The 19,649-nt window shown below is 45.2% G+C and overlaps 1 protein-coding gene across 1 annotated transcript; it reads right to left on the minus strand.

Moving 5' to 3' along the window:
* Nucleotides 1–173: 173 nt before the first annotated feature.
* CDK7 (cyclin dependent kinase 7) lies at nt 174–18,042 on the minus strand. The gene is made up of 12 exons (XM_069964715.1): nt 17,675–18,042; nt 17,310–17,369; nt 12,131–12,164; nt 7,723–7,790; nt 6,944–7,012; nt 6,177–6,287; nt 5,741–5,859; nt 4,818–4,917; nt 4,615–4,701; nt 3,136–3,285; nt 2,586–2,733; nt 174–1,363 (listed from the first exon to the last, which is right to left on the minus strand). The coding sequence occupies exons 1-12, from the start codon at nt 17,759–17,761 to the stop codon at nt 1,335–1,337; spliced, it is 1,062 nt and encodes a 353-aa protein (XP_069820816.1). The 5' UTR covers nt 17,762–18,042; the 3' UTR covers nt 174–1,334.
* Nucleotides 18,043–19,649: the final 1,607 nt, after the last annotated feature.

Below are 19,649 nucleotides of genomic sequence, written 5' to 3' on the forward strand. Positions count from 1 at the left end.
CGCGGGAGTTGTCCTTTGACTTCAATCAATATAAACACATATACACATTATATATATATATAATATATATATACACACACATATAAAAATAAAAAAAACTAAATGCAGTTCTGCTTAATAATCAAAGATACCACCAGTCATTATGACATTTAATCTATACAAGTAAATGTTGCAGACAAGTTATCATTCGCATCTGTGTCACAGTAAACACTGTCACTTACCAATTACCCAATATACTTTATAAAAGAAGAAGAGCATAAAAATATTTTTGTATTGAATAAATACCTTTTTGGTGTCCAGTTACAGCCTCTCAGGGGGTTATACCACAAAATCAAGCTATGTTCTCGGTATAGGGCATAACTATCTTATCACGGAAGGTCTGAGCACTAGGACCCCTCATGATCTTGAGAACAGAGCAGTTGTCACACATGCTCACCACTGTGCCATTCATTCTATATAGGAGCCACTAGATATACCGAGTGTTGTACTCGAATAGAATGCATTATCACCATCACTCCAATCAGTGAGTTGGGTCCCTGTACCTGATTTTGCAGGTGGTCCCAGCAGTCAGACAACCCCCCCCCCCTACGATCAGTTAGTTATATCCTGCCCTGAGGATAGGCATAACTTAATTTTGTGGGACAACCTCTTTAGGGGAACAACAGAGTTAAAAAAAACAAACAATACAAGTACATAGAGGCTGTGCACACAGATTGTAGGTATTTCTGTATGTGCTTGTTTTGAAGGGAATAGTTTAGTAGAGATCCTACAGAGAATTCCTGATGATTTGATCAGTAATGACATTAGAAGGGGCGGCGGGGAGGCTTATACAGAATACTGGCCGATCTCCAGAACACAGAAGATTCTTTATAGCGGTTCACACTTTTGATTGCAGTAATAGAAAGTTCAAGGGAAAGAATGGGGTTATGTTTGTTTGTTTTTTGTTTTTTTAAGTGCATTCTCTATATTAAGAGTTCCTTTTAAAAAGAACATGTGCTGCAGTCCAGAGTTCTCAGAGGGACGTTTTTGGCCCAACCAGGTCTCCCCAATTTCAGTAACCATTTCTGTACATTGCAGCTCCGAGCAAATGTAGAAGTGTACAATAAATAAATGTAAGACAATTTGGGAATCTTCAGAGTAGATTTTTTTTTTTTTATACCGGCTTCCTCAGGTTAAAAAAAATATTAACAAAATATATTGTCACTAGCAAAAGTGGTACATAGTACGTATTATACAATATATTACAAGTCCAGCAGAGGTGCCCATGCCCATAGGCTGCAGTTCTCTGTGATAGCAGCGATTCTTTTCCCGTAATAACAGGGAGATGGCTCAAGTCAAAAGTTTAACTTTTTCACAATGTCCTCTGAAAAGGAGAGAAAAAAAAAAAAATAAAGTCAGCTAACCACAAAAGACAACATTACACAATACATTGGCAACTACAAAAATATGAAAAAAGGTATGCAAGAATAAAACCGCATTCATCATAGAGTAGGTCACAGCAAACACTCTGCTATATACTTTTTTTTTCCCCTTAGGGATGGGGGATGCATGGCACACTATGACTATGTCTTCTTGATGTAGAACCCCAATGGAAGGCTTCAATGGTGTGTACATACAGCTTTATTTTACTCGGTCTCCCTTTTTAAGCCCCTTTTACACTGGCCAATTATCTTCAAGGAGCATTGCCAGAAACGTTCCTTCAGCCGATAATCGGCTTATGTAAAAGTGTTACCAATCAGCAAAGGAGCAGGAAACCCCTATGGTCAGCTGATCACACGTTTTTTGCTGCCATTGGCCATACAGTACATCTCTCTATGTAAACAGGGGGATGTGTGGCCGATAGCAATATATTTAAATGGCAACAAGAATGATGATCATTTGTGAGGCCCACAAATGGCACTGCAAACAAGCACCGGTCTAGCTGATTGGAGCTGGCTTGTGTCCTTGCATAGCCCCATATTGGACCATGCAAAAAGGTCCACACCCCTTTTCCTGGCTGATTTTTGTAGCAAAAAAAAAAAAAAAAATACATAACGAATGAATTTTATACAAGTTTGTTAAAAGTTTTGACCACTTATATTTTGCAACAGTTTTTTTTTTCTATTTTATATAAATGGCCAAAAATGGCCTCAGCTCCTATTGAAGTGATATCCGGATTCCATTTCTGATCAACTATGACCAATGGTTTGATCCTGGAAAACATCTACCCCACCTTGTCTGCCCAAAGCCTGATTTTTCATTGATAACAATAAAACACATTTGAAGAAATTCTGCTGATTTGTACTATTTAACCATAAAAAATGCAATTTTATAGCAGGAAAAAAGTAGCCATTTTGTACTGCACGTGAAAATGGCCCTATGGTAGCAAGCATGCACATAGATTGATGCAGCACAAGTCGTCAGTGGCTCCCCCTTGAATTAACTAGTTATGGCGCAATGCAAGTGCCGGATTATGGGCAAGCTGAGTCACATGACTGACAGAACAACCGACCCAATAAACTATAGCACCTGTCAAATAGGTGGACAAAAAGCTGCACTGTTTTGCAGTTGTGATAAACCAAACCAAGTAGCGGTCAGTGACATACTTTGTTCAGGGCCTTCCACACGTTTCCTTTTGATACCCAGGGAAAGGTTTTGCTGCTCCTTCAGTGCTTCCACAGAACAGTTGGGTCTTGGTAATAAGTGTCCGGGTGTTGGCGGAGGTCTGTTAGTAAAATATTTTTTCCGTAATGCCTAAAACATGAAAAAATATATTGTGAACAGTACCAACGAAAGTCATCCCTGCAACAGGATTCCCAAATAGCAGTGGACTCTCCCCTAGCATCCTAGCACTGCAAGACCTAATGAGAAATATAGGGACTAGCCCATTCTTATGGAGGCTGGTCGTCAGGAGTCTAGCTATTCGAACCAACAACTGGGATAAACTATACAAGGATAGGGGTATGATGATGGTGCCGCCAACTTCCCCCACAGATACCCACTGAAGTAAGAATCCTGCAAGGGGAAAGAGTCACCTCTGATTTTGCCCCATTAGGAAAGGGGTTATAGAATGGAATGAATGATTAATAAAGGACATAACCACCTAATCTAATGAAACAAGTTTGTTCCACAGATACCTAATAAGAAGCAACGTACTTGTGAAGCTGTACATCTTGAACAAGGGTTGAAAGTGAACAATCCCTGTAGAAGCTCAAGGAGGTCGTCACCTGCTGCGCTGAATATGAGATGGAGCGGGGTTCCGGGAAAACTTTTAAAAGTAACATAATCTGGTAAACTAGACATGCCCTGAAAAACAGAACCGGATGAAAATAAATTAAATAGTATGGCTCTATAAACCAGATCTACCAGTCAGCGTCATACTACAGATATGGGAGTATAAAGCCTTATGGAGCTGCCAGCACTGAAGAATACTTCTGTAACCCGGCATCCAAAAGTGCATGTCGGTATTTTTAATGCTGTATTTCATAGGTATAAGGCACTTCCATAGTTCTCTGATTTAACACAGAAAAGACGACATAGGTTTTCAGGTTCTGTATGCCTCTAAGGGAATGTAACATAACCAACAAAAACACAGTAATCACTGAACTCAAGGAGAACAGTAAAAAAAACTCCAATGAAGTACTCAATCAAGAGTCTCCACTGATGCCCCCCAAAAATTTAAATATGCAAAACAGGAGTCCGTGGAGTCTCGGTTGCGAGTCTCAAAACACGGGCTAGCCAGATATCTCTAGCCTGTTGCCACGGGTGCCTCCATGATGGAGAGAGCACCACACCACCCTGATAAATAGCCCCTTAAGTCCCACTCGGTTGCGAGTATTGGAACATAAATAGGGAAATACCAGGGTGGCCCCTTAAGGGGCTATTTATCAGGGTGGTGTGGTGCTCTCCCCATCATGGAGGCACCCCGTGGCAACAGGCTAGAGATATCTGGCTAGCCCGTGTTTTGAGACTCGCAACCGAGACTCCCAAACTCTTGTTTTGCATATTTAAATTTTTTGGGGCATCAATATAACATAACACTGCAAAAATATGACAGTAAAGGGTGGGGTCCTTGTTAGTGAGTGAGACCATAAAAGAACACTGTCTTGAAAAAAAAAACAAAAAAAACAACATTTGAGACGTCAGGACAACACGTCAAAAGTTTTGATAAGTTGGGGTCAGAAAGGGTGCGAATAGAAGAACGAGTCGTGAGAAGTCCGCATGGCACAGGTTCACTCTTGACTTACATTATGGAGCCATCCAGGTCACACAACACACAGGCGGAAGAGAACGTGCTGCACACAGACTCCCCCCAGCTCATTCTACTGATCGGTCATGGTCTGAACACTCAGACCTCGACTGATATAATCTTTTGACATGTCAAAAGGTTTTTTTTTTTCTCATGACATGATAATCATACAGACTTGCTCTGGTGTGGTTGGGTGCTTTCTTTTGAGGAACTGAATGTCTTTAAATGTAAACAGATCACATATGCAAATACCACCATATTCCCCTTTAGTTAGGCAAAATGTACTTTGTAAGGTAGAAGATCAGTGTCCGTCATCCTCCACTAATGGATGCAATTGAATTCTGGCCAAATAAAACCTTTTGTAACACGGACAGCAGGATACTCACAGGCCACTGCTCTTCTGTCGGAGTGCCCAAAGTCTCAAATATTTTAGTAAGCTGATCCAGATCAGAATCTCCAGGCAGAAACGGGACCTAAGATAGTTTAAAAAGTATATTTTGCTTATATTATGCTACGGCATCTGTCCCAGTTAATTGAAATGACAGTGGTAGTTCCTGAGCTATAACCTGGATTTATATATAAAACTTACCCTGAGCAACAGTTCAGCTAGAATACAGCCCACCGCCCACATGTCCACACCTACACCATACATCCTGGAGCCAAACAGTAACTCTGGTGACCGGTACCACCTAAAACAAAGCAGAAAAAGTTTTCAGTTGATATAATAAAGAGTACCTGACATTAAAATAACTTGACATGTCATCAGGCAAGCTGCAGGACTCCTCAATTGTTTACATCATCAGGCATGGCAAAAGTTATTGATCACAGCAGGTCTCTGTGGGGGGGGGGGGGGGGGGGGGAATAGGCGGCTGAATTGCACTGCTGCCGCACTCTCTCCCTGGCTCGCAGAGAGATCCACTGTGATCGATACTTTTGACAAGCCAGATAACATATTAAAAGGTTATTTTTAATGACAGATATTAAAGAGTATCACTTATCCAATTAATAAAGAAGAATTACCATGAAAGGACCAAAACTGCAGGCGAGCTGGTGGAGGCAGGAAAATAATAAAGAACTGAACTTGCTTCTCCTCGTGCCACTCCCGGGCCCTGTTCGCAGCAGCTGGCTGTCAGCTCCCGCTGGAAACTGGCTAAAACCAGCGGAAAGTCACAGCCCGGCTAAGCAATCACCTGCTCAGCCAGTGACTGGGGTGATGTCCCACCCCAGTCACTGATTGGCTGGGTGGGCAATCGCTCAGCCGGCCTGTGACGTTGCAGCTAGCGGAGGTACAAGTCACCGACTGATACGAACGGAAGCCGGGACCAGCGGATCGGAGGCACGAGGAGAGTTCAGTTCTTTATAATTTTCCTGCCCCCACCAGCCTGCCTGTAGTTTTGGTCCTTCCAAGGGACTTCTCCTTTACTTTCACATAGGAAATTATTTGACTGTCTGGACACGATTTCCTAAAGCTCTATTAATGGTGTGACCTCACATTACCACCAGGCTACATACCTTGTTACCACTTGATGGGTATAAACCCTGTTTGGACTCCCAAATGATTTTGCCAGACCAAAGTCAGCCAGTTTAAGGACCCCATTCTCATCCAGAAGCAAATTGTTCGGCTTCAAATCCTACAAAAGACAACTGAATGTCAGAAACATCTAATGTCTGGTACCCTTACCCACCCTAGAGGGCAACAGGACCAATTCAGCACTCTAGTCCGATCACAGTCTTTTCATGCACAGTGGCAGCTAGCTATTAGAACGGCAGCACATTCCTGTTCACACTGTGCAGCTTACCTGCACACTAGGGTGGCTGGCAGCATTGCTGTGCAAGAAGACAAACCTGAAGGCTAAGCTTTGGTGAAATGAAGTGCAATGATGTCTCAGCCACAGCACAAACCTGGGCCTAAAGGATTATCTTACAGGTGGTGGGTTTATTGACTCACCCTATGCAGGATCCACAGATGATGTAAGTATTCCAGTCCTTGCAGTGTCATCAGCATGTAAGACTTTATATGTGCTGGGGTTAACACCAAGCTTGTATCCCTTATAATAGCCTGAAGAAATAATGACATCAGAACAGTATGAATCAGACATTGCCTGTGTAAAGGCTGAAGTCACCAGGTATACAAACAGAAGAGGAATTTCCCAAATGTACAGGAATGAAAAGGAGATCAGGGCTGATGTGATCATCATGAGTAGAGATGAGCGCAACTACAGCATGCTTGAGTCCGATCGCTTGGCATTTGATTACCGGTGGGTGGAGAAATTCAGCCCTAGGTCTGTCTGAAAAAGGTGGTTACAGCCATAGGCCATATACATGTTTTCCCAGACTAGGTAAGGTTGAGTTCACACGGAGTAAAACTGGCGGAATCCTGCCAGCCTCCGTCTCATACTGGCAGTCTATGGGAGGCTCGCATGCCTCCTCTCTCCGCTCTGAAGAATTGACATGACCATTCTTTCACTCCGTATGAACTGGCCCTAAGGCTGCATCCAACCTCTTTAGCCACCAGTAATCAAATATTGAACGATTGGACTCAATTAGGAGTCTATCCTTATGACTTGCCATCCACGTGTGACTAGTGTTCCAACCCTGGGACCTCCTACCAGTGGTTAACTAAGTACAGCGACTCTTTCAGGATGTACTGCTTAATTATCTCCACTCTTGTGAATGGTGGGGGTCCAGACAGTCATGGATCTGGTTATCGCTTACCTCTAGATCTGTTTCCATGAAATCAAACACCAGACTTATGTTCGACTTGTGACCAAACGCATCCAAGAGCTGCAATGACAAATATATATTCAGTTTGTGTATAAATTTATTACATATTGTAAAGGGTTTAATACACACAGGCACAAGAACTATAAAAACAGCCAGATTTAAAAAATAAAATAAAATTGTAAGGAGAAATATATGTAATATATACAGATGTGTCATCCAATGGCGCATCTCTCAATATTACATCCATTATCAGTGCTACAACATATACATCTCAACTCTATCAAAAGCATTGCATGATAGTGTGTAGTAAAACAACAAAGTAAGCATGGTAAGTGACACATCACCCTGCAGGCTGGGTGAGCCCACAACATACGCTTTGCCTGTGGTTTTTCAAAAGAAAAGACCACAAGGTAATGTGTTATTTGCCATGCTTACTATCCAGTAGCACGCACACTTCTGTTGGTCACAACTTTTGATGTTGTTTTAAAGTATATGTTGTGGCACAGATATTTATAGGGGGCCGCTGCTGTAGGTAACTGATGCAAGCTTCTGACATGTTACCATGACAAGTCAGAATTTTTTTTAAAATGATCGTTACAATTTAATGTGTTGCCCAAATTTAACTTTTCACAGTTCGCTCAAATCTAGTGACGCAGACTGAATCAACTGACAAGTAGCACAAGACCAGGTGAGTATAGGTAAAAGCCACCAAATGCTTTGCCCACGTGTAGACACAGGAATCATTCTACGCTAGGATACAGCATACTTACACCTATTATGTTTGGATGACTCAACTCTTGTAGGAGTTTGATTTCCCTTAAGGCAGTTCTATTTATACCTGCAAGATAAAAAATAAAATTACATTACCTACTGAGGTATCAAAACTACTAACACAGAGACGTACCACAATCTAAAAATTTTACTTTTATTTATTGTAAAAAAAACAAAAAAAAAAACTTAACACACCACAATTAGAGACGAGCGAACCTTAAACAGCTCCAAACCCAAACTTTCGGCATTAGCGGTGGCTGCTGAAGTTGGATAAAGCCCTAAGGCTATGTGAAAATCATTGATATAGTCATTGGCTGTATCCATGTATTCCAGACAACCTTAGAGCTTTATCCAAGTTCTGCAGCCCCCGCTAATCAAATACCGAACGTTCGGGTTTGGATGAAGTCGAACCCGATTCGCTCATTTCTAACCAGAATACATTTACTGTCATCAAGGTCAGCCAAACTGCTCACTTAGTGTAACCGGGTCCCAGAAGAGCCAAATGGAGGCTCAACATTTGTCTTAACCAACCAAATAAGCACTAAAAATAAGCTCAAATATAACTAAGTATTGCAAATGGAACTATCCAACGCGTTTCCCCATTTAATAACTAGATACTGCGGTTCATCAGGGGGTTAACTGTTCCAATTAGCCATATAGTGGGAGGCCATACGAGCAGCCACACGGGCTACCGAACTGCATGACATTGCTTACCACAGCAGGGCACAGTAAGAGGCTCCTATTATGTATTGTACCATTTCACCGGCACAGTGATGATGTTTGGTTAGGGACTCATGTGTATCAGAAGACCTGCACGTGGTACATGAGGCAATATGGTTTGGCCAAATTATATACTAACTTCTGATGTTGGTTTTAAATGTAGCTGAACAAGCTTTCGTGTCAGCCATGGGTGCGATGTGCAGCCATTTCTGTCTTTTTGGCTTGTGCATATTTTATGTATTCTGTCCCTTTTTTCATTGTGGCTAGCACTCGTGCTGTGTAAGACCCATGTGATCCAAATTAGCAGGAAGCACCTGTGTACATAAGAGGAGGATCTCCTAGTATTCTCCCATTCTACCTGCAGAGGAATGGAGAGAGGTAAGAGCTTGTTCACAGTTGTGTTGCTTGGCGTCCACTTTTTCCGCCGGTGGCGCCTGCGGGGTTTGGGGTGCCCTTTTGGGTCTGGTCCTGTGACAATGGGGTTGCAGGGCCATTCCGTGGCCCCTCTTCTCTGCTTGCGCACGTTTTGCGGGGATTGTGGTCGCTGACCGGCACAGTGATGATGTTTGGTTAGGGACTCATGTGTATCAGAAGACCTGCACGTGGTACATGAGGCAATATGGTTTGGCCAAATTATATACTAACTTCTGATGTTTGTTTTAAATGTAGCTAAACAAGCTTATGTGCAGCCATTTCTGTCTTTTTGGCTTGTGCCATTTCTGATGTTTAACTATCGGGTGGCAGTGGACTTGTATTGCTTTGCGTTACTGAGCACGGCATAAGTGTGGACAGGTGTCCACTGATACAACCGACTTGGATTGGTGCTGTACTGTAAAGGGGGAAACACGTTGGATAGTTCCATTTGCAATACTTAGTTGTATTTGAGCATATTTTTAATAATTATTTGTTTACATTGTGAGTTAAGACAAATTTTGAGCCTCCATTTGGCTATCCTGGGACACGGTTACACTAGGCGAGTAATTCGGCTGATCTTAATGACAGTAAATGTATAGTGGCGTTTTTAGACTTTTCTTTAATAATAAAAAATTAAACATTAGATTGTGGTACGACAGATATTTGTTGTTGTAAAGGGGTTGTCCAGGGAAAATCTTTTTCTTTCAAATCAACTGATATCAGAAAGTTATATAGATTTGTAATTTACTTCTATTAAAAAATCTCAAGTCTTCCCATACTTGTTAGCTGATGAATATCATGCAGGAAATGATGTCTTATTTTCAGTCTGACACAGTGCTCTCTGCTGACATCTCTGGCCGAGACAGGAACTCTGTCTCTGTTTTATATGAATCCCCATAGAAAAAGTCTCCTGCTCTGGACAGTTCCTATCTCGGCCAGAGATGTCAGCAGAGAGCACTGTGTCAGATTGAAAATAAGACATCATTTCCTGCATGATATTCATCAGCTAACAAGTATGGGAAGACTTGAGATTTTTTTAATAGAAGTAAATTACAAATCTATATACTTGTTAGCTGATGAATATCATGCAGGAAATGATGTCTTATTTTCAGTCTGACAGTGCTCTCTGCTGACATCTCTGGCCGAGATAGGAACTGTCCAGAGCAGGAGACTTTTTCTATGGGGATTCATATAAAACAGACAGAGTTCCTGTCTCGGCCAGAGATGTCAGCAGAGAGCACTGTGTCAGACTGAAAATAAGACATCATTTCCTGCAGGACATACAGCAGCCAACAAATATGGGAAGACTTGAGATTTTTTAATAGAAATAAATTACAAATCTATATAACTATCTGATATCAGTTGATTTTTGAAAGAAAAAGATTTTCTCTGGACAACCCCTTTAAACATGTACTTTTCTGCCTAGGTCAGTTGATGCATTAATACTGACGTTCTGTGATATACCTATCAAAACTACTAAACAGGATTATTGGACTGGCTAAACCTACGTGGGATTCATGTAAAGCTGCCATGAACTACAAGACAAAATAGATGCTGAGCTTTAATGTGGCTAGAGATAATTTTCAAAAATAAATAAATCAAAGTGTGTGTGTGTGTGTATATATATATATATATATATATATATATATATATATACATATACATACACACACGTTTCTACAATTCACCCATTTATATAGCTGACAAATCAATTTCCGCTGACCATTTACAAAGGCAGCAGAGACATCTCAGCCTAAGCTACCCTATATAGTTATTCCAAGTTCCCTTGGAGCTAATAACCAATGTGTTATACAGGATTTCCTGCATCCTTAGGTCTAGTGGTCATGAACTGAATAACTTTATTGTGTTCTACTAAAACTAGGGTAAAACTTAGCTGCAAACAGTAACAAGACATAAATCACTTATAACCAAAACTAAACATCGCCTACAGCCCAAGCACAGAAACAGAAGGTGAACAGGCCGTGGGGAATGAATACACACATACAGGAGCATGGAGAGAGGGGTCAGCGACCAGAACATTCCCAGACTTCTCCTCAGTAGCCACATAAAAGTGTATTATGAAGCTGCCCCAGCGGGAGGGGGTTACAGGAGAGGTGAGAGCTTCATCTGCATGTGAATAGGATGGGAAAGGACCAGATCACCAAATGAGCCTAATGCAGGGGTGTCAAACTCGCCACCCTTCAGCTGTTGCAAAGCTACAATTCCCATCATACCTGGACAGCCAAAGCTTAAGCTGTTCAGGCATGATGGGAATTGTAGTTTTGCAACTGCTGTGATTATTTATATATATATATATATATATATATATATATATATATATATATATATATATAGTTTGACACAAAAGTCTGATAAATCTAGACACAGATAGTATGTTTATCATGATAATCCCATCCAATCTGGGCTGCTTACAGGTTTTAAGCAGTAATACAGCTACATTTTATGACCCCTGAGGTTCTGCTAAGTCAAACTTACAGCCCCCATGGTAATAATACTAAATTGCATACAATGCAATACTGTATGATGGTTGTAAAACCAACCTATAGTCAAGTATATACAAAGAAAAAAGTCTGGATCAAGAATAATGAGACACTAGAGATCAGTAAGGAGCAGCCACCATCCTCCCCATGTTCTACTGGGACAAGCAGCAGCTGCTAAATATGTATTGCAGCTAAATTACCACACCGTTTATAAGACTAAAACCTCCATAGAGGCTACATAGCACCATCTAGGGGTCACAGCCTGTTACAGGACACCATCTGGTGGTTACAATTGAATACTACAACTATAGTTACTTAAAAAAATTACTGCCACACTATCCCCATCTTAAACATAATGTATTCATTAGGGAGCAAAAAGACCTAGAGATACTTTAGACTGTAAAGTCTCCAGAAAGGAGTTTCTCTTCCAGCTTGTAGTTGGATGTCCACAGTAATGTAGTAGAATATCCCCCTTTTTAATCCCTTTAGCTCCCCAGCAGCAGCTCAGTACTTCGAGTAATCTTTTTCTAGCCGTGCTGCCACCATTTCTTTTATTTCTGCTCACATAGCACCTAATGCATCAGTAATTCATTCTCCCTCACATGTCATCCAGTACTGTACTGTGTAAATCATTAGCACATTCATTTCAGCAAGGCGGCAGGAGGTCCCGGTGCTACACCTGTAATATGGATAGAACTCACACAGATAAATAAGACTGTATGCTTGTTACTGCCCTGAGGTACTGTAGAGTATGTTGGCACTATATACCTACCATCGTTGGCTTCTGCTCTGTGACCCAGCTTAATCTTTAAAAGAAAAGAACAATAAAGTAAGATTTTAAAGGAAATTCAGTTAAAAAAAAAAAAAAAAAAACACAACTCCTTCCCCCCGAGAGACATCAAAAGGTTTTTACCGGTTAAAGGGGTACTCCAGCTGGGGGGCATTTTTTTTGCTGGGACCGGGGAGGAGGTGGCTGAGGAACACAACGTCCACTCACCTCCCTGGTTCCAGCGGCAGGTCCTGCATCGCAGCGCTCCGATCCCCGCCCGATCTGAGCGGACTATAAACGGATCCAGCCTCAGTCACTGACTGGCTGAGCGGACCTGAGACGTCACGTCTCGGGCCCGTGTCAGACACCAGGAAGCGGCCGGGGACCGGAGTGCCGAGATGCAGGACCCGCCGCTGGAACCGGGGAGGTAAGTAGACGTAGTTTCCCTCAGCCACCTCCTCCCTGTCCCAGCACAAAAATGCCCCCCGCTGGAGTACCCCTTTAAGGTCTACGCTGCGCAATGACTTCTGCCAATTTCCGAACGGTCACAGTTTGAACACTCAGACCTGGACTGATGAAAAATTTTTTAACAAGTCTCTCCATCATGTCAAAAAGCTCTATTTAAAGGGAACCAATCACTACACGACATGGATGCGGACACCTTTCGAGCAAGGGTGAACTCATACGTCAATTCCACGGCATTGCCTGCTCTCTCCGGGGAGGAGGCGGATGCATTGGATTCCCCATTTTCAGAGGCCGAATTGGCGCTGGTCATTAAGAATACACCCAATGGGAAGAGCCCGGGACCGGACAGGTTTACTGCTCCATTTTACAAATTATTTTCTTCTTTGCTCACACCTTTTCTGTCCCGGGTCTTTAACTCTCCCCTTCCTGTCCTTTTCCCTCCCAATCCCTGATGGCCACTATTTTAGTGCTCCCGAAGCCTGGCAAAGACACGTCCTTGTGCGCTAATTATCGTCCCATATCGTTGATCAACTCCGATATTAAATTCTTTTCTAAAATGATCTCAAGTAGACTGGCCCCATTGCTACCTGCCATTATCCATACGGATCAAGTGGGCTTTGTCCCCCGCCGAGAAGCACGGGACAATCTCAATAAGACTTTGTTGTTGATGTCACACGCCCAGGGGACGCGGTCTCTAGCTTGCATGATTTCGGTTGACGCCGAGAAAGCTTTCGACCGCGTCCACTGTGCATTCCTGCGCGCTACGCTGCGGCAGGTTGGTCTGGGAGAGGAGATAATGGGCAAAATCATGGCCTTGTACGGAGGCCCCACAGCCAGGGTTAAAATCAACGGCCTTGTCTCGACTCTTCTGACAATCGCAAACTGAACACGTCAGGGCTGCCCACTGTCCCCGTTACTCTATGTCTTAGCCATGCGGTGGCTTTGCGGGCATCCCCTGACATTTCGGGTATCCGCCTGGGAGGCTCCCACTATAAGGCGGCACTCTATGCAGACGACCTGTTACTTTATGTCTCCGACCTGGTTGTATCTATTCCTGCGATCCTCAGAGAATTTGACCTATATGGCCAAGTTAGCAACTTCAAGGTTAATTACTCAAAGACCGAAGCCTTAAATGTCTCCCTCCCGGCCGCCCTGGTGCGGCGACTCAGTGACTCATTTTCCTTCAAATGGCAACCTCAAGCCTATAACTACCTGGGGGTGCGGGTACCCATGGATCTGTCCTCTTTATTTTCTCTTAACTTCCCTCCCCTACTGGCCCGTACGAAAACAGACCTAACTACAATCGTGCCTGCCTTTCCTGGTTCGGCAGGATTAATGTCCTTAAAATGGATGTCCTGCCTAGATTTTTATATTTTTTTCAGGTCCTACCTGTTTGCATCCCGAGCCTTTTTCTAAAGCAACTACAAACCCTTCTCCGCAAGTTTGTCTGTGGCTCAGTGCGCCCGCGCATTAAATACAAAACGCTTACGCGGGCTAAACAGAATGGTGGCGCTGGCCTTCCTGATTTCTCTTTATACAGCAAGGCCTGCATTTTGCTACGCCTAGTGGACTGGTTTCACAGAGCCTCTGACAAACAGTGGGTTGTGGTCGAGGGGGCGCTGTCCCCAATACCCCTTAGTTCATTACCCTGGATATTCCCTGTGAACCATCCCCCGTTGGCCTCTTTCTCCCCCCTCACTAGATGTTTCTTGCAGGTTTGGGACAGACTTCTCCCACTTTATAATCTTTCACACCGCCCAGGGCTCATGAGCCCTCTATTCAGGGACCCGGCCTGTGGCCGGGCCACCTTTCTGCTCTGGTCGGCCTCGGAGGGTGCCAGGATAGGCCAGGTTCTGGGGTCAGCGGCTATGATCCAGCCACTGCAGGTGCTACAAGGCCTCTGCCTGGGGGGGGGGGGGGGGGGGGAGGCTGTCCTAGTTGGAGTATGAACAATTGAAGGCGTATCTGGCCCGACATTTCCCGGGGGGTATTCGTATCCCTGACCAGACTGAGCTAGAATCCCTGCTCCTGCAACCGTCACCTCGGAGAAAACCATCTCTCAGCTATGTCGCCTCCTACTGGCTAAGGATGCAGATCAGACCCTACCTTATATCTCGGCCTGGGAACGGGAACTCTGTGTTACACTCTCTGAGTCAGACTTGGTGAAAATATTCACTCTTACGCATAAATGGCCTCTGGCCTGCCATGCCCAGGAGAAGAATTTCAAAATTCTTACGCGATGGTACCGATATCCCTCTATGCTTCACCGGATTTATCCGGATGTCCCAGATACGTGCTGGCGTTGCATGACTGCTGTGGGAACTATGCTCCACATCTGGTGGGACTGCCCCATGCTACGACCCTTTTGGGATGCGGTCTTCGAGATCTATAATGTAGTTACTGATAGAGATGTGGCCCCTACCCCTGCCTTGGCCTTGCTTTCTCTGGTCCCTGGCCCCCCCTCTGCTGCGCCACTTTCTGACGGCAGCTAGAACAGTCATTCCTAGACATTGGAAGTCCACAGAGGCGCCTTCTGTTGCTGAGTGGTTTGTTGAGATGGATTTCATTTACTGGATGGAGTCCTTGACAGCGGAGGAGCAAGGCCGTAGCAGAAAGGTGGAGCGCAACTGGCTTCCGTGGCTCACCTTTAAGGAAGGCGCCTCTCTGGCACGATGGCTGGCATAATAGCCCTCTGTGGGCGACTGGCGCGTGTTCCTGACATTCTGGGGTGTCTTGAGGTGGATGTTCCCCCTCCTCTTCTCCCCCGCCCCATCCCCCCCTCCCTCTTTTTCTCTCTCTTCTCTCTTTCCTTTGCTTCTCTGCTCCTCTTTTCTACATCTTTTCTCTCACTTTGCTCCCACAAGTTTATTTGTTTGCCATTTCTGCAGTTTACGTATTTTTATTAGGTCACTGGGTGACCCTCCAAACTAGCATCTGTTTTGCCATGTTGAGGCGACATTTCTTTGTATATGCTGTTTATGAGAGGCCTTGCTACCTCCCGTCTGCCTCTCAACGAAGAGCGGACCAACCTAGATGGCCTTTCATGGTATGTTTATTTTCTCTCTCTTATTCATTGTTTTCATGCTGGTACCTTTTAAGATTGAGATTGTACTATTCCTTCTTTGCTTGTTCTACTTTGAAAATGTATTAATAAAATCTTGATTTACAAAAAAATAAAATAAAGGGAACCAATCAACACGATTGTGCAGATATGGTTTCCTCCAGCACCGTATACAGCTACTGTGCAGCTTGCGGCACGAACCAGCTGCAGCTGTAGCTTTAGTAAGGAGAAAAAGTCGTTTTATTCCGCTGCACGAGGACAGGAGAAGGGCGGCAACTAGTAATCTGTGCGGGGAGAAACCCATGACTAGTCACCGCTCTTTGCCTGTCAGTGCGGGGATGATTGGCAGGCAGGCAGGCCACTAAGGGGAGCAGCATGTATTTGCAGCCTAAAAACAAAAAAAGTTTCTCATTCTGGGTATGGAAAGCGTAGTAAGCACCCAGTTACCATCACCCCCAGTATATCTGTCTTTCTTTGTGATCTAGATGCAAGTAAACACCTAAGCCCTCCGTCTCGTCTGATAATATGCGCATGTAAACACGGACATAAGCGACACATGTCTCATTGTAATGGTACACCCTGTCGTCTTAGGGTCTTTTTACACGCACTGATAAATTGCTTAAAGAGGACCTGTCACCCCCTGTGCCGAGGTGATAGGCTCCCGAACCCGTTAAACCCCCCTATACTTACGTGATCCCGCCGGGTCTCGCTTCCTGAGCCGGCCGGGTCCCGGAGATATCAGCTCCCGAAGCCCGGCGCGCACAGAGATGAGTCCGATGCCGGTAGAGAATGACGGAGCATCGGACTCCCCATTCATTCTCTATGGGCGTCTGACTCTGCTGTCAGCGTGCGCGCCGGGCTTCGGGAGCTGATATCTCTGTGACCCGGCGGCTCAGGAAGCTGGACCCGGCGAGATCACGTGAGTATAGGGGGGTCTAACAGGGGGTCGGAAGCCTGTCACCCCGGTACGGGGGGGGGTGACAGGTGTCCTTTAAGCGTTCATTTAGCAAACTATTTTTTCTTTTAATCGATAGGCATTTAGACGCAGAGAGAAAATCGCTATGAAAATTCGTTAATAAGATGCTAATATATACTGGGAACAATCTCCCAATCAGTTTCTTATTTAAAGGGGGTTGCCAGCAGAAAACCCTTTTCTTTCAAATAAACTGGTGTCAGAAAGTCATATAAATTTGTCATTTACTTCTATTTAAAAATCTCCAGTCTTCCAATACTTATGAGCCGCTGTATATCCTGCAGGAAGTGGTGTATTCTTTCCAGTCTGACACAGTGCTCTCTGCTGCCACTTCTGTCCATGTCAGGAACTGTCCAGAGTAGCAGCAAATCCCCATAGAAATCCTCTTCTACTCTGGACAGTTCCTGACATGGACAGAGGTGGCAACAGAGAGCACAGTGTCAGACTGGAAAGAATACACCACTTCCTGCAGGACATACAGCAGCTGATAAGTATAGGAAGACTGGAGTTTTTTTTAAATAGAAGTAAATTAAAAATCTAGATAACTTTCTGAAACCGGCTGATTTTCACTGGACAACCCCTTTAACCATTACCAACACATAGGAGCTGTAGATACAAAACTATAATAAACAATTGAAAAAAAATTAACTTAAAGTTACAATAATGCGCTGAGGGAATCGTACCTTCTTAATCGCCACAATCTTATCGGTGTTCTTATCTCTCGCTTTGTAGACGGTGGCAAACTAGAAACATACAAAACCGTAAGTCATATTACTGAACATAGAGAACCTTAGCAGATATAGCAGCAATATCCCATAGGAGTCACTCAGTAGGCTTGTGTAGAACTACAAGTACCAGAAGAGCCAATAGTCAATAGGCTTGTGTGGGACTACAAGTACCAGAACAGCATGGTTTATATCTATGCTCTCCCCCCTGCAGATGTCAGGGCATGCTGGGAGTTGTAGTTTTGCAATCACTAGAAAGAAACAGATTGATGTACACGTTTTCCTCCACATGGTCTAGTTCCCATGAAAGAGAATCCACTTACCTGTCCCTCCCCTAAGAACTCCAGCTTCTCATACTGTTTAGCCCGGGAGCGCACTTCTATACCTCCAGCCCCTATTGCCTCCATCATCCCTGGGTTACCTCCACCTGCCTGACAACCCCGGCATTTAACATTAGACCCCGCCTCCTCTGTACTTCCGGTCGCTTCAGCAGCGCCATAATGACGTGCAGCGTATCACAACGCTAGAGGGTAAATCAAACGGCGCCATCTTGGCGGTGATTTATGTCTGATCCTCTGCATAGAGACCGAATGGAATTCCGTCCTACAAAGGTAGACACTTTCCTTCGCAAACGTCATCTCTCTAGTGTTCATACACAAGTGGCTGTAATAACTGCCGCTAGTTCTCTCTGACTTCCGGTTAGCTAGGGACATGTTTGACCACGTGGTGCAGCTGTTGTTTCTATGGTTACAAACGTTCTAAAGACGCAAAGTGGTGCTCTCTAGGTGCTAGCTAGGTCAAAGGTTGTTCCCATGTGCATTGTATCTAGTCATAGAACCAAGTTCTAAATACTCACCATAGATTTATTGTGTAAATTATTGATTTAAGGAATTCGATAGGGATTAAATGTAGAAAAAAAATAACCTTTTTTGGATTATTTTATTTTTACACTGCTGTATACATTTCACGTACATGTTAAAGGGGTTATCCAGGATAAAAAAAAAAAAAAAAAAAAAATTATTTTGCAAAAACAGCACCTCTGCTATCACCAGGCTGTGTGTGGTATTAAAGAGACTCTGTACCCACAATCTGACCCCCCCCCCCCCCCCAAACTACTTGTACCTGCTTTTAATCCAAGATCTGTCCTGGGGTCCGTTCGGCAGGTGATGCAGTTATTGTCCTAAAAACAACTTTTAAACTTGCAGCCCTGTGCCAAATGGGAGTATCTGTGCCCTTACTTTGCACCACCCCTCCGTCCCTCCTCCCCACCCTCTTTATCATTAGGAATGGCACTGGAACATTTTCTCCATGCTGAACATTGCAGGTCCTTAACAATCCAGCCCATGTGCCAGGCTGCCACAGGTGAGGAATAGGAGGCAATCTGCCTGGAGCATTCCTATTGATGAGGAGGACGGGGAGGAGGGAAAGAGAGGTTGTGCCAGCCATGGCATGGGGCTGTCAGTTTAAGGTTACAAACCCACTTGGCGGGTCTGCAGCGAGTCTCCATGCTGCGTTTTTGCAGCGAGTCTCCATGCTGCGTTTTTGCAGCGAGACTCGCTGCAGATCCCGTCCCTATGCTTTTAATGGCAGACAAACACGCAGCAGGGATGTACATCCCTGCTGCGAGTTTGTCTGCAGCCCGCCCCATTAACCCCCCGGCCGCCGGAGCTGATACTTCACCTGATCCCGGCTCCGGCGGTTCCCGATGTCTTCAGCAAGCCGGAGCGGGGACCAGGTGAAGTATATGCTCCAGCCAGCCGCCCGCAGCCCCGGCCGCCCGATCGCCCCCCCCCCCCCCCCCCCGCAGCACCGATCGCACGCCCCCCCGCAGCCCCGGCCACCCGATCGCCCCCCCGCAGCCCCTGCCACCTGATCGCCCCCCCGCAGCACCGATCGCACACATGCCCCCCTGCAGCCCCGGCCGCTCGATCGGGTGGGCGTGCGATCGGTGCTGCGGGGGGGCGTGCGATCGGTGCTGCGGGGGGGGCGATCGGGCGGCCGGTGCTGCGGGGTGGGTCGATCGGGCGGCCGGGGCTGCGGGGGGGGCGATCGGGCGGCCGGGGCTGCGGGGGGGGCGATCGGGCGGCCGGGGCTGCGGGGGGGGCGATCGGGCGGCCGGGGCTGCGGGGGGGCGATCGGGCGGCCGGGGCTGCGGGGGGGGGCGATCGGGCGGCCGGGGCTGCTGGCGGCTGCCTGAAGCATATACTTCACCTGGCCCCTGCTCCGGCTTGCTGAAGACATCGGGAACCGCCGGAGCCGGGATCAGGTGAAGTATCAGCTCCGGCGGCCGGGGGGTTA

Source organism: Dendropsophus ebraccatus, chromosome 3 (assembly GCF_027789765.1).
Source record: "Dendropsophus ebraccatus isolate aDenEbr1 chromosome 3, aDenEbr1.pat, whole genome shotgun sequence".
NCBI lineage: Eukaryota > Metazoa > Chordata > Amphibia > Anura > Hylidae > Dendropsophus > Dendropsophus ebraccatus.